The 15,729-nt window shown below is 43.7% G+C and overlaps 1 protein-coding gene across 3 annotated transcripts; it reads left to right on the top strand.

The window, feature by feature from the left end:
• The first annotated feature begins 2,694 nt into the window (after positions 1–2,694).
• On the top strand, positions 2,695–9,660 carry LOC121149777 (olfactory receptor 13A1). 3 transcript variants are annotated; one of them, XM_040970365.1, is made up of 2 exons: positions 2,695–2,714; positions 8,398–9,660. In XM_040970365.1, exon 2 carries the CDS (start codon positions 8,402–8,404, stop codon positions 9,326–9,328), a length of 927 nt encoding a protein of 308 aa, XP_040826299.1. In that variant the 5' UTR covers positions 2,695–2,714; positions 8,398–8,401; the 3' UTR covers positions 9,329–9,660. The 3 variants fall into 3 exon arrangements, with proteins under 3 accessions (XP_040826299.1, XP_040826298.1, XP_040826297.1); XM_040970364.1 differs by lacking the exon at positions 2,695–2,714 and adding an exon at positions 3,032–3,045 and having other exon boundaries at positions 8,407–9,660; XM_040970363.1 differs by lacking the exon at positions 2,695–2,714 and having other exon boundaries at positions 8,342–9,660.
• Positions 9,661–15,729: the final 6,069 nt, after the last annotated feature.

Below are 15,729 nucleotides of genomic sequence, written 5' to 3'. Positions count from 1 at the left end.
CGTGTGACGCTTCCTTTTTCTAGAACTTACTTTCCTATGTGATTTCATTACAAAGCCCTTTTATTTGTAATTAAAACATTTTTAACTTATTTTAAAATCATTATTATCATTTTATGATACAGTCCCACACACCCTGGAATTTGTCTTACCCCTGCCCAAGTACACTCTCCCCCACTGAGTTTCCCCCATTTTATTACTATAGTATAGTTCTTCATGCACAGTCGTATGTCCAGCACTGCGGGCATGGACAGTGGCAGAGAGTCCAGCATCCTATTGTCAAGATACAGTAAACAGTTTCATTGGGAGTCCATCTCTGATCTGGAAGTAGAGATGCATACTGCATTGTATCCTCACATCTGGATATGATAGTCTCTGTTACACAGTTACTGTACATCCCCTTAAATGAAGAACCACAATACAAAATCAGCAACAGGAAGAAAAGTAGAAGTTTACAATGCCATGAAGTTACAAAACATGCCACTGGATATGATAGTCTCCATTACAAAGTTACTGGATTAAATGAGAAGCCGCAAAACAAAATCAACAACAGGAGGAAAAAAAGAGATGAAAAACACCATGAAGTTAAGTAACATGCTATGGAATGACTAATGTGCCGCTGAAGAAATGTAAGAGGAAATCAAAAATCTACTTGAAAATAATAAAATGCTGCTGCTGTTTGTGAGTCAGTGAAGACTTTAATGAGACACAGGCTGTTTTGAAGAGATGAAACTTAAAAAAACATAATCCATGAGCTATAGTTTCCCCCGATCTTTGTTGGTGAGATATGTCTCCTGTAGGCAATAAATAGATCAAGTCTTGCTTTTTAAAACCAGTCTGCTTATCTATGACATTTGATTGGTGAGCTTAATCTATTTACATTCAGGGTTAATATGAATGGGTGGTAATTTGGTCCTGTCATTTTGGCAATGGGTTGTTCCCTGATTTAGTTTTCTGTTGTTGTTTTGCTGGGATGTTCTTCCCATTTGCCTTTGGTTTTGGTGGGCGCCATTCCTCTTCTCTGTAAAGAGAACATCTTTAAGTATCATTTGTACATCATGTTTGGAAGAGGCATATTTAACTTTTCTTTATTGTGGAAGAATTTTCCTTCATTTTCAAAGACAAAGGAAAACTTTGCAGGGTATGTTATCCTGGGCTGACAGTTTTTTTTTTCTTTCAGAATCTGGATTATGTCGCTCCATTCTCTTCTTGCCTGTAGGATTTCCTGTGAGAGATCTCCTGTGAATTTAATTGGCATTCCTTTATAAGTCAGTTTATTTTTTTCACGTGAAAATTTAAGGATCTTTTCCTTATGTTCAATTGAAGAGAGCTTGATTATCACGTGTCATGGTGAAGATTGCTTTTGGTCAAGTCTGTTGGGAGCTCCGTACCTCTCCTGGATTTTGTTTGCCAATCCTTTCTCTAGATTAGGGAAATTTTCCTTTAATATTTCACTAAATACATTTGTAAACCCGGCTTCTCTTTCCCTACCTTTTGGGTCTCCATAACTCTTATTAATGGTGTCCTTCAGTTCTTGAATACTTTTTTTTAGCTTGGCCCAGCTCTGCTTCCAGCTTTTTGCTTGTTTCCCCTTGGTGACAGGAAATATCTTCCAATTCTTGGATTCTTTCTTCTGCTTCCTTTATTCTATTTTGGGGACTCTCCACTGTACTTTCAATTTGGTCCACTGTATTCTTAACTTCTGAAATATCAGCTTTCACTTGATTCATTTCCAGTGTGACATATCCTTTGAATTCCTTGAATGCCTGCTTTACGTGCTTCTCACTGTTGATAAGAAGCTTTATAACAAGTGTTTGGAATTCTCTATCCCCCCATTTTCTCAACATCTTCCTCAGTTAACTCAGAGGTTGGCAAAGGGTTTTACTCCTTTACAGGGGAGTCTTCAGTAATATTCATTGTGCCTCTATCTCTTCTTTTGCTCTTGGTCATTGTGCTTCTGGTTACCAGATTCTTCTCCTTGGGGCAGGTTTCTAAGCTGTGTCACCCACAGGTCTACAGTTTGATTTTACTTATTGCATGGCTCTTGGTTTGCGGTCACTTGTGCCACTCCCTCCAGCGAGTTCCAGGTCTGGGTTCTTATGTCAGATTTCCACCATGGTCTCCGTAGTCCCAGCTCCTGGCTCACCGGTCTTCACCTCCTGTGATACAGTGCTGAGTCTGCACCATTTTCTGTACAACTTTTCTCCCAGCTCTGGTTTGAGCAGTTCCCAGGATTAGGGAGAAACCAGATGTGCTATATAGCTAGGTTGTTTGTGGTGTTGATCTTGCTGGAACCTGTTAGCCATTAGTTCTAAGGGCCACATGGACCAATTTGGTCACATATGATGCCAAAGTCGGTATTATTTTCCTGTGAGCAGTGTGGAATGCACTGAGTTCAATGAGTTCACTCGCAGTTCAGCGCATGCTCACCTCACTCTTGTCCTTGCAGACTTAAAGCCTTTGCCACACTGTAAAAACTGGTGCCTGATGTTCTATTACTAGAGTTCTTGATCTCCTCAGTGTCAGGTCTGAAGGTTACCTGGACCTATCCTGGGTAGAACCTGTGGGATGCCATGCTGTTGCAATTCACTGAGCCAGAAATGAGTTCACTCCCAGCTCAGCGTATGCTTAGTCCCTGTCCCATGGCCTTTATCTCTCTAAACAAAATGGCACCTGATTCTACTCTAGGGAGTTGACTGGGTTGTGAAATCCACCCTGTTCCTACATTGCCTGTCTGGGACCTGCTGCTCTGTGTCTGTTCCTGGTCAAATCGAACAGGATAGGCAGTTCTTTGTCAGGGTTCATATCCTGAGCTCCTGGTGAACATCCCTTCCCACTTTGTTGCTGGTGGCGTTCCAGTTGTTGGTGCAATTCAGATCACTGCTTGCTGAATGCCTCTGGGGTATCGGTCATTGCTACACCACACTGTTGTGTCTGCTGCTTTCCCATGGCTGTCTGTCCCCAGGCGCCCCTCTGCTTTTGTTCTTTCCTATTATGTTTCCTGGAATGTGCCCTCTCTGCTTCACACTGGCTAATGGTTCTCCATCTGTTTAAATGTGTCTGTGCCCTATTCTGCCATCTTGCTTTCTTTTTTATTATAAAGCACTTTAACGGGGTAGAGCTTTGTCTCTGCAGTTAGCGGACTGCTAGGGTCGCCGGCCAAGGTACCCATCTTGTCTGCCTAACGCATCCTCCTGTTTCTGTGCATCCTGGGAGGCAGCAGAGATGGTCAGGTAACTGGGTCCCTGCCACCCATGAGGGAGCCCTGGAAGGAGTTACCCTGACCCAGCTGTGGCTGTTGTGGGAATTTGGGTAGTGCCAAAATGTCTCTCTCTTCCTCTCTCTTTTTCCATCCCTGTCCCACCAGTCTGTTCACCTGCCTTTCAAATTAAAACATACTTTAACACCTGGGTAACATGTGGACATACCATCATTATCTCAGTTTCCTATGATGACATATTTAGTTTGCTTTCATGCATAAATAATATTTGTACTTCGAAGTCTTGAGGTGTTAAACCTTAACATCTCTTTTTAGATTTTCCTTTTTAGTTTATGCAACAATTTGTATCTGTTTATGAGATAAAACATGATTTATAAAGCAATCCGATAACTAAATTGCTTAAGAGTTATTGCTTATTGAGTCCTGGTGTGGCCTCGACTCTGAGCCACCGTGGTGACGCCCGCTGAGCTGCTGGTGCTACTGGCCTTGGGCTACTTTGTCAACATCGACACGCATGTCGAGGAGTGCGTCTTCGAGTGGGTCACCTCGGGCACAAGATGGGCCTCATCTTCGAGGTGGCCGAGGGCGGCTTCCTGAACATCAACGTGGAGATCATGGGCCCTGACAATAAAGCGATTTATAAAGGAGACCGGGAATCCAGTGGGAAGTACACCTTCGTGTGTGAATATACTGGAGTCCATGATTCAACCACTAGGATGTGATGGAGGCTCTGTGGACAGGCTCCATCTTCTTCCAGGAGTCAGGGGTAGGTGTGGCAGAAGAATGGGGTAAGATTTGGTGGGTTTTGGACAGGGAGAGAGAATATGGAGATGGGGAAGGGAAGTAGCAAAGGAGACAGAGATCCAAGATGTGAGTGAGGGTAATCAGCCAGGAAGGACACACAGGGAAGTGTGGGATGTTTGCTTGCTGTCTCTCATCTTCCAGGGTGGGAGGTGTAAAGATGCCAGCTGCTGGCCCGACCCTCTCTTCTAGCACCCAGGTGGGACCACAATATTCTGACCCCTTGGTGCTGGGTTGGTTTGCCCAAATTTGGATTCTGAGCTTTGAGGAGGATTAGTCCTGCTGCCCAAAACTTGAATGTACGTTCTCTTCCATGAATTAGGACATGAATTCTGAACTGGCCTTTGTGTGACCCCCAGGGAAAACCAAGAACTCAGCAAAGAAGCAGTACATTTAATTGCTCCTTCAGGGTCCACTTAGAGTAATGGCTGTGAGCATCTTTCCCAAGTGTCTCACACAGGTAAGGACACACTTGGCTGAAGATTACTCTAACATTTTTGGTGAGAGTAGTTTAAATATTGGCAAATAACCTTACTCTGGCTACACTGACTGCCACAGGCTGCACGCAGCTTCAGTGTCACTGTGTCCCTGGCCTCAACTGCAGTTGACAAAGAAGTCAATGATAATCCCTGCTAAGCTGCACAAGGGTGAGATCCCTTTGCCAAGGTAATTATGTGTGCTCTGAGGATGACTTGTTGTATCCTACCTGGTGATCTAAGAACAGGCAATATTCCGCTCCAAATTCTTAGTCTTCCTAATTTGCATGAGTAGTTAACTATGCAAAAGTCTGCTGGGTTTTACTTGACTGACCCATAGTCAGATGCCTTCTTGAATCTATCTCCCTGTGTGTTATGGCTGTTTGATCAGTAAAGGAAATTACAGAATGCATGGAAAGTCAGAACCTGGTGAGAGTTTGGGGATTGTATTCCACACCTCAGCCATAAGAATAATCTCAGCAGTCCTTGGGTGATTTTTCTCATGGTGTTTCTCTAACATTTGATGCAGCTAGATTCAGGTAGCTATCTAAAACCTTACCTGGCCAAGAATCCCGAGAGTGGAATTCCAAAGCCTTAGGATGAGAGTCTAGCTTTGTCTCTGCTGCTATATATGACTTCTGCAAGTCACTTTGTTTGTGACTTTCAAAAAAAATCAGGATGAGTCAAATTTAAAAGGTCTAGGGCACATTTTGGTGTGTTCTGGTGTTTGTTTTTCTGTTCTTGAAATGTTTACAATAGGAAGAGTCGCCTTCCCATACGATAGGACATTGAGTTAATTAATTATATAGTACCTGTAAAGAAATCTTTGAATCTTTTTAGAGATAGAAATAGCAGAGATGGTCAAGCTCTCCACTATTATTAATGAATTACCTAAAAGCAGGGAAAATGCTCCATTTGTGAAAGCATGAACAATAGCCTGGAACTAATAAAATTTCATTGCAAATAAAATGTATTCTGGTAAAATTCAATCCATCTTCGGAAAAAGCCCAGTCAATGGAGAGCTTTGTTATTTTGGGGAGACTTTTGAGAACAACCGTTGTCATGTCATTTAAGTGATTGAAATTCTCCAATGTGTTTTTCTTTTCCAGGAAGCGTGCACATTGAGGAGTTAGTGTAGGAAACAGTGTTTACCCAGTCAACCACTGTGGGAGTCACTGTGTTGTCACAGGAGAGCGTGTGCTTCGACTTTCACTGGTGTGTGAAGTCCTGTTCCTGGTCATGAGCTATTGATGCTTGATGATAATTAAAGCCAGGGCTCTAAGAATCCTGCAAGAGAAAGGTCCTTGTTTTCCAGGAGGAGAAGTGGTAGCTGAGCGCTCACAGAGATTCTGTGGCTATTCTCATGGAAAGAGTCATGGTTTCCTGATTCTTTGATTTCCTTATGGAACAAATGGACAAGGAGACTGTCCACCTGCCATGGAAGTCACAGTGAATGGGCAGTGTGTCCGCTGAATGGGAGTGGGTTTGTTAAAACTGCCCTGGGCTCAGCTCCTGTTCAAAACCTCCAGTGTTTTTCTTCTCATTCTGGAGGTATTGAAAGGTTGGTACTACAGTCTCCTTTGTGACAAGCTGTCTTGGTACTCCCATGGTGATGTGAGGCAGACCTGGCCCGCCACTGTCGTGGAGTTGTTTGGAGAGAGATGTGCTGGTCTCTGGGATACAGCAGCAACACCGTGGCTGTGGCTGGTAATGCACACTATGATGGCTGGGGAGAAGTTGTGAAAATCCTGGGGGGATGTGAGTGGGAAGGAGAAAACCTTGCACAGGGATCTTGTAGGTAGGTCCAGCTTTGTTCCTTTTTCAGTCTCACCTTGGATGGGCCCTGGAGTTAAGCAGGAGCCACTCAGTGACCGTGCTAAGGAGTAAGTAATAGTGCAGGTGTTTGTCAGATCTTCCACTCAAACTGAGTAAAAAGTGATTTTCTGATCTTGTCCCAGATGAAAATGCAGTAAGCAGATGATGTTTATTTTATCCACTCAAGTCTCAGAGCTGTTCTGACACATTGTGGCTGGGAGCACATGCCAACGGGGCCCCATCACTCTCACCAGCTCTGAACAGCTCCACCCTCATTAACTCTGCCTTCCTGCTCATGTATACCAAGAACAGGCTTCACTTGGGAAAATGGTGATACCACTCAGATTACAGGTAAGGCTAGCTCATTTTGTGTAAATCTTTTAATCTGTGTGAGATAAGCACATTTCTTGAAGGTTGAGCAAAAATGGAATTCTTAACTAAAAATGAATGTCTTAACTTTTCTGTTTAACAGAGAAATAAGCAAGGTCTTTGATGGTGTTGGAAATGGTGCAGATTGTGCCTTGTTCTGTGGGTAGAAGGGATTCAGCTGATACTCACACTAGGCTGTCCTTTAACATGATGTCAATCCAGCTGAGTGCCACAGACAGGGCTGGATTCCAGGAAGGAGTATGTTGAGACAAGTGGGGTGCAAGCACCTACCTCAGGGTGGACAGTTGGGTAATGTGATCACACTGTGCTGTGTGATGAGGGGTCCAGGACAGATGAGCACCGAATATAGATACAGTTGTTTTTTTTTTTTTTTGCCAGCTTAGCCAATGGATATTAAGAGAGGAAAGGTGTGGCAGTGGTCATGGTTAAGGGGTCTGCAAGAACAGAGCCAGGATTTCCTGGTTTGACTTTGGTGCACGAGTCATGTTGGGAGTGCTGGATGAAGTTGGAACTCTGTGAGGGCTGACATGGGTGGGAAGAGATGTTAGCAAGTGGTGGAGGGTTTCTCCCAGAGCAGTGGTTGGGAGCATTGGTTCTGGCAGTGCAAGAAAGCCATGGAAGAACTGTTCCACCCTGGAAATGATGGGATTGCTTAGACTGGTAAGACCGTCTTTTAGAAAGGTTCTCTGAAGAAAAGAAAAGCAAGACAATGAAAATCAGTCATAAGTCACCCACACTTTTCAAACTGCTCTGCCATTTACCAGTAGTTCTTCCTACAAGTGCATGCGCGTGCTTCTTTCTTTTTCCAAAGCAACAATGAGATTTAATTATACGTATTATTTTTATGTTCTTCATCCTATTATATTGCATTTAATTTTCATGCATTTGAATCATTCAGTGCCTGCCCAGGTGCATTATAAGGAAACTATACCAGAAATGGAATCAAGACTACAGTCAGCACTCTAATTTGGGGTGTCAGCATCCCAAGAGGCAGCTTAACTTGCTGCACCACAACTCCCACCACTAGTTTTGCCTTAAAAATTGTTAGTAAAACACTTCCATAGCATAATTTTTATAAGGACCCAGGATTACATTATATCAATGTCATAAAAAGCAGACTTTTAAGAGTATAGGTTATTGTTAACATTTCACTATTACATGCATTTGCTGTGACCGTGAGAATCTAATGTATTGATGAACTCAAAAAAAAAAAAAACAACTCACCAAGGAACATTTTGATAAATTCCCTGGTATAGATAGCACTGCCTCGACACTGTGTTTTGAATTACTTTCTTTGGGTGCCTTTGCAGGAGTCAGTTCTGGCTCCATAGGAATATCCACATGCCATGTCATACGCATCCCATCTTGCCAAGTCAGGGATGATGGAGAGAGGATCGTTGACTTGGCTTGTATTTCTCTGGGGTTGAGTGATGCTTCATGAGTTCAGTTGCTCATCTGCTTTTATCTTTTAGGGTCTGAATGCTCAAGGCTTTTGCCTTTTGTAATATTGGTGTGCTGGTCTTAGTTCCTGTAGCCCAGGGTATAATGTTGCACAGCCTGTGGTGGTATCAGGTATGAATGGGGCATGGCAGCAGCCTTCTTTGGAACACCTCTCCTCTCTCTATCTCCAGCCTTGAACTGCATGGCGCTGTGTGTGGAGATTCACCTGGGAGCCCCAGAAACCCCTCTCAGCCCAAGGATAATGAGTAACCAGACGCTGGTGACAGAGTTTATCCTACAGGGTTTTTCAGAGCACCCAGAATACCGGGTGCTTTTGTTTGGCTGCTTCTTCTCCCTTTATTCTATGGCACTCACGGGGAACGGCCTCATCATCTTTGCCATTGCCTTCAACCGTGGGCTCCACACTCCCATGTACTTCTTCCTGTTCAACCTGGCCACCATGGATGTGATATGTACCTCCTCCATCATGCCCAAGGCACTGGCAGGTCTGTTGCTGGAGAGGAGTTCCATCTCTTATGGGGGCTGTATGGCTCAGCTCTACTTCCTCACGTGGTCCGCGTCCTCGGAGCTGCTGCTCCTCACGGTGATGGCCTATGATAGGTATGCAGCCATCTGCCATCCGCTGCATTACAACTCCATGATGAGCAAGGCATGTTGCAGCACGCTGGCTGCTGGTGTGTGGGGCCTCTGTGCCTTCAACACAGCCATCCACACGGGACTCATGGTGCGATTGGATTTCTGTGGCCCCAATGTCATCACCCATTTCTTCTGCGAGGTTCCGCCTCTGCTGCTTCTCTCCTGTAGCTCCACCTATGTGAACAGTATCATGATCGTCCTGGCTGATGCCTTTTACGGTGTGCTGAACTTTCTGATGACCATCGTGTCCTATGGTTTCATCATCGCCAGCATCCTGAAGATGCGAACTACAGAGGGGAAAAAGAAAGCCTTCTCGACATGCTCTTCCCACCTCATTGTGGTGTGCATGTATTACACTGCCGTCTTCTACGCCTACATAAGCCCCGTGTCCAGCTATAGTGCAGAGAAGAGCAAGGTGGCTGGTGTGCTGTACACCCTGCTGAGCCCTACTCTCAACCCCCTCATCTATACTTTGAGAAACAATGAAGTCAGAACAGCTCTCGGGAAGCTTTTCCCATTCTGCAGGAATTAATCTCCATCTTCAGAAGCCCTTCTCCCTTCCTGAGAATTGTGATTTGGTTGGATAGTGAACTTCCTGGGAGGGGGTCTCATGATCAGGTTTCTGGGCTGGAGGGTGAGTAAACTTGTCTATTTCACTCTAGTAGAATGTCTGCATGGACAAACTCAGAATTCAGGTGTCCTGGGACTGACTGAGGTGAGGATTGGGGATCCGGGGGACTTACAGACCCCTAAAAAGTGGGGTCCCATAGTCAGACCCCAAGCTAAGAATGTAGTGCAGTGAAGTGTTCCAGCAGCAGAATGCTCCCTGCAGCTCAGATGTGCTGTCATATGCAAATGCACACATACAAGGTTCAAGGTGTAAGTCCTGAAGCCACACCTGGAGTTTAGGTGTTTGGGTCTGGGCAAGGCAGGATGTGCGGACCCACAGTGCTTGGAGGACCGCCGGAGGAACAAGCTCTTTATGAAGCTTACTGCTCCCGAAGGAACTGCTGCTGTGATCTTACTGGAACTGCCCTGGAGCCTGTTGGAATTCCAAAATAGTTCCTGATTGCAATGAAAGCTTTTTTTCTTTTTCTGTTTCTTCCTTTTTGTCCCACTTTCATTCAAGATGAGATGAATGATTAGGACTGCCACTTGGCTTTAAATATAATTATTCTAATGTCCATCACCTGATGCGTCTGAGAGACACGAAGCAAGTCTTCTCACTCTTCCTTGACTTTGTTCTCAGGTCATGAAGATCTGATGCACCTCACTGATTTGGAGTGGGGACAATGGCTACAATCTGGGCATAAGAAGCCACACAGCTCTGAAAGAAGGCAATACTCGTTCCTGATTGAAACTGGGTAGACAAGTTCTCTGTGTCTAACGAAGATAACTCTTGAGCCTGTGCTCTGTGCTGTCGGACAGTTGTACTGGAGAGTTCTCCCTCTCTATCTGTATCAGTTAGAATGCCAAGATCAAACTAAGAATGTTTAGTTGTATCCTCGGAATAAAATAAAAATATGAATTGTTTGCCATTAGAGATGGGAACTGGGAGTTTGGTATTTGAATTGGATGTACTGTCTCTGAGTCTTTTTCAGCTAGTGTTATCATCATTCATTGGAGAGCCCATTGATGTGGAGCATGAAGTTCAAGAACAATTCACGACAGTGAATGGTGGCTGACAGCGACAGTTACAGAGCAGAGCTAACATCCTCTAGTAGAAGTATGACAATTCAAATGGCATATTAATGCTCTCCAATTTTGTGGGAGACTATCCAATAAGCAAAGCTTTGAAAACAGTCAGGTCAGCACTGCCTCTATGATTACTAGTAGATTCTCAACATCCCAAAAAGAGTTCTTCCTGTATTACTTATCTTAGTTTCTTATAATTTTCACATCCTCTACATTTATAAAGGATTTTTAAAAGGTACTTGGACAACTATTGAGGGTTAGGAGAGTATTACAATTTGAGAAAAACAGAAATGCATAATTTGATATTCTTAGAAGGGTGGTGATACAGGGCCTGGCGTGGTGGCTTAGTGGCTAAAGTCCTAGCCTTGAATGCTGCAGTATCTCATATGGGTGCCAGTTCTAACCCCGGCAGCTCCACTTCTCATCCAGCTCCCTCCCTGTTTGTGTCCAGGGAAAGAAGTCGAGGAGGGCTCAAAGCTGTGTGTCCCTGCACCCGTGTGAGAGACCTGGAGGAGGTTCCTGGCTCCTGGCTTTGGATTGGCACAGCACTGGCTGTTGTGGTCACTTGGGGGATGAATTATCGGATGGAAGATCTTCCTCTCTGTCTCTTCTCCTTTCTGTATATCTGACTTTGTGATTAAAAATAAAATCTTGAAAAAAAAAAAAAAGAAGAGTGGTGATTCGGTGACATGGTCAGTTGCACCCATGATGATAGACGAGAAAGCCTGAGGAGTGTTGTGTGCCAGGTGTGTGCCAGGGTGTTGTGGATGCTCAACGAAGTGAGAGCGTGGAAAGAGCCCCGGACTGGTAGGGTGGAGAGATGTAAATTCAAGCCCAGACTCCGTCAGCTGCATTCAACCCACTTGAGCCCTTTATCTTCAAAGTGTGAGGACAACATCAACCGAGCGATGCTGACAACAGGGAGTTAGAGGACTGAAGAAAGATCAGCTGAGCACAGAATTTAGGCTGTCACCCTTGGTGAATGATCCCTGAGGGCCTGGATGACCATGGCCATCGCAGCCTCTCCCCAGGGCCAGCTTTGTGGTGACTCACTGAGTTGAGTAAAAGGCGTTACCTGGTGTGGCTCCACAATCTTCTTTCTGACATAATGCTCCCTTCTTGTTCTCCAAACCCATGCAGGCTCATGTCCCTCTCCAAATCTCTCCCTATCCTCCCAGTGCCTTTCTTGGGTTCTGCTTATTTTATAGCTGTGGGTCCTGCAGGGGTGAGCAGCCGGTCTGTCTGCAGGGAGAACCTTCCTTGCTGGACGTTTGTCTTTCAGGCACAAACATAACCCTTTCCTTTAGCTGGCTGGACAAGGAACAACTTGCTCTCTGAGTGGATTCTTTTGCAGGATCTGGCACCAGTTTGTCTCTTTTTGCTCAGAGTGAGAAGCAGCTCTTGCTTTCACATTATATTCCCTCTCAAAATTAGCCCTGTGATTTAACAGGTAAATTTGTGACCAAGGAACTCTTCAGGCAACCCTTTTGTGGTTGACCGTGACACCACAGTAGCAAGTATTTAACAGCCTTGAAGTGACGGAAACTTCTTTGTTTCAATTTCACCCATTCCTCTGCTTTCAGTCTTTGCATGTGCCTATTGAACAAGGAAAGCACTGCCTGCTTTAAATGACTCCCTAATCATAAATCCTTACTACTTCCGCCTTCCTAATTCTAGCAGCCCTCCTTAGAAGTGGTGGCAAGCATATGATAATGCGTCTGGCTGGTGGGGATAGGATCTGGGTCCTCTCCATGGAGGCTACTTCACTGAGTGAAGCCTCAACTACGTAGCTTTCCTCTGTTCCTGAACAGGAAGGCAATTGTGCCCTTGTGTTTTATGTAGCTTTCCTTTTTCTTCAAGGATTGATCCTTGGATGCAATTACACTGGGAGCTTTGATGATACATGTCAATCCCTGAAAACCACTGAGACATTGGGCTGCCGTTTGAGCTTCCCTGGGCATTTGGCAGTATCATTCTCAGACTCAGATGCTAGCAGGGCTGCCCATCTGTGACAACCAAGAATGTCTCATCTTGTGGGGGTACGTGTTGTACGTGTTGTGGGATCATGGGCTAAACAGCCACTTGAGAGGCCCACATGCCTTATTGGAGTCCTGATTTGAGTCGGGGCTACTTCATTTCTTCGTTTTTTTAAAGATTTATTTATTTTTATTGGAAAGGCAGATATACAGAGAGGAGGAGAGACAGAGAGGAAGATCTTCCGTCCAATGGTTCACTCCCCAAGCAGCCACAACAGCTGGAGCTGGACCAATCCGAAGCCAGGAGCCTGGAGCCTCTTCTGGGTCTCACGCACAGGTGTAGGGTACCACAGCTTTGGGTCATCCTTGACTTCTTTCTCAGGCCACAAGCAGGGAGCTGGATGGGGAGTGGGGCCTCCAGGATTAGAAAAGGCACCCACATGGGATCCTGGTGCATTGAAGGCGAAGACTTTAACCATTACACTATCTTTGCGAAAGCCCACTTCAGTATTTTTGTGATTTGTTTTGAAAGGCAGATTGATAGATACAGTGAGCCACAGAAAGATCTTCCATCTGCTGGTTCGCTCCCCAAAAGGCTGCAAAGGCTGGAGCTGAGCTGATCCAAAGCAGAAGCCATGAACTTCTTTTGAGCCTCCCACGTGGGTGCAGGGTCCCAAGGACTTGGTCCATACTCCACTGCTTTCCTGGGCCATCTAGCAGGAGTAGAGTAGCCGGGACAGGAACTGACACCCATATGGGATGCTTGCAGGTTGAGGATCAGCCTGTTGAGCCACCCACCACACCAGTGGCATTTCTGATCCAGTTTCTTGGCAATGCACCTGGGAAGGCTGTACAGGATGAGCCGAGGCCTTGGGTCCCCGCAGGATGGAATTCCTGGCTCCTGGCTGTTGCTGTCATTTGGAGAGTATACCAGCTGATGCACATGGTGATGGCTGAACTGGTGCCTGTCCAAGGCCAGGACTCATTCTGCCATTACCACGGGGTCTAAAACTCCTTGGTTTTAGTACATCAGGATCCATTTCCCCCCACATCCTCACCAGAATTTATTTTTTGACTTTCAAATGTTAGAGATTGGGATTACTTTTTTTTGGTTTATGGTAATTCCCAATGATTATTATTTTTTTTTTATTTCTGTGGTGTCTGTTGTAACATCATTTCAATTCTCGGATTTTATTAATATGAGCCGCCTCCATTTTTAAATTAATTGGGTCAATAGCCTATCCAGTTTGCTTATTTTTTCTTGAAAAAACAGCAGATTTTCATAGCACTTGTATTTTGTATTTTTGTGTCTTGTTTATTTTTTTCTAATTTTTATAGTTCCTTTCATCTAACAATTTTGGGCTTGATTTATTCCTACTTTTCTATGTCCTTGAGATTCATCGTTAGGTCATTTAAAAAAATGTTTTTCTAGTTTGTTGATGTTGGCACTAGTTGCTATACGTGTTCCTCTTAACACTGCTTTTACTGTACCCCATACATTTGACTGTTTTGTGGTAATGTTTATTAATTTCCAGCATTTTTATTTCCTTTTTAAAAGATTTATTTATTTTACTTGAAAGTGAAAATTCCAGAGAGCTGATGTCCATATATATAGTATATAGTTCAATTCAGTTGAGATTCTTTCATTGCAAGCATATACCAAGCATAGAGTCCAGCATCTTATTGTCCAGATAAATTCAATGGTTTCTTGGGGAGACCATCTCTGGTCTGAAGGTAGAGCTGGCAGAGTATCATCCCGATCAATTAAAAGCCCCAACATAACATCAGCAACAATTTACAACGTTATGGAATTAATTGACGTAGTATTGAGTAACCACTATGTTAAAAAATTCAAGTTCTTAACCACATTCTGTGACTACTTCATTGAGATTTCAATTTTAGTTTATATACGATCGGCTGCTATACACCTTAAAATAGCGATAGGGGACTATTCAGCTGTCTCATGTTTATTTTCATTTTAGCATTTAGCATTTTATAGTGTTGAAGCATAATTTTGCTGAACCTGGCAGTTTTTCAGGTAGTCTAAACTGGCTTATAACTCTAACAAGGCATATGTCAACAGGTTATGTGCAAAACAGTTTTAGGAGGGGTGTGCAGAGAAATCTTCAATACCCCAGTGAGGAGTAACTAATCTTTGTGTCCCACCTAGTAAGGTATAAGTGAATCCACGCTGACCATTTCCTGTCTGACTGTAAGCTTTCCTTGTTGTTCTCTGTCTATCTATTCTAGTTTTGTTTGTTTGTTTGTTTGTTTTGAGGGGTTTCTGGAGCGATCCTGATGGTCATTACAAGAGAGGGTGAGAAGAAGCATATTGCTTAGTTTCCATGTGTTTGCATATTTTCTAGCTTCTAATGTTAATTTCCAGCTTCATTGCAATGTGATCAGAAATGATACCTGATATCGTTTTAGGTTTTTTTTAAATTTATTGAGATTTGCTTGCTGGTCTATGAGAGGGTCCCTTGTAGAGAATCACCCATGAAATCATGAAAGAATGTGTGTTCTGAAGTTGTGGGATGAAATGCTCTGTAGATATCACTTTGATTTACTTGGCCAGTAGTGCAGATTAGTTCTGTTGTTTCTTTATGAATTGATTTTTTTTTAATCTGGTAGATCTGTCCACTGGCAAAAGTCAGGTGATGAGTCTCCACAATTATTATTGTACTGGAGGATGTTTCTGTCTTTAGATCTATTAACATTTGTTTCATTATTTTTTTATTCGTATTTTCCATTATACACTGTTGTAGGTACAGGACTCCCCACTTGCCCGGCTTCCCTCTTCTACCATCTTTTGATTACCTTTTAAAATTCAAATTGGCATTTATTAGTATTGTTATTTTTTCACTTCTTGATGAAATGAGTGATTTTCAACAAACTTGGGCATTTGGAGTATTATGGTTTAAGACTCTAGATTTCTGCTTAGATGTTGGATTTTATCTAAGTTTGCAGAGCAAGGAAAGAGTTGGGGATGCTGCAGCTCATAGCTGCCAGGAAAAGGTGCAAGTTTCCTACCCGACCTTTCAACCCCACTTTAGCATCATAACACGATTTGATACTTTATAAACGTATGGTATTTGTAATGAATTCCACAGAAGACAACGCAGACATCTATGAGTCCATATTATTATACTGGAACGTGTAATAAAAGAATGACTCTGGTGTTTGTGCAATAATTTTCTGCTTGCAACAGTGTCCAATTAGTAGCCACCAGGGACCCAAGGGAGTCATTGTCCCATCTTATTCT

This window comes from Ochotona curzoniae, unplaced genomic scaffold, assembly GCF_017591425.1.
Source record: "Ochotona curzoniae isolate NIBS_2020 unplaced genomic scaffold, NIBS_Ocur_1.0 scaffold_4763, whole genome shotgun sequence".
Lineage (NCBI taxonomy): Eukaryota > Metazoa > Chordata > Mammalia > Lagomorpha > Ochotonidae > Ochotona > Ochotona curzoniae.
Note: the sequence above shows the minus strand (reverse complement) of the source record. Positions and strands in the feature narration are given on the sequence as shown.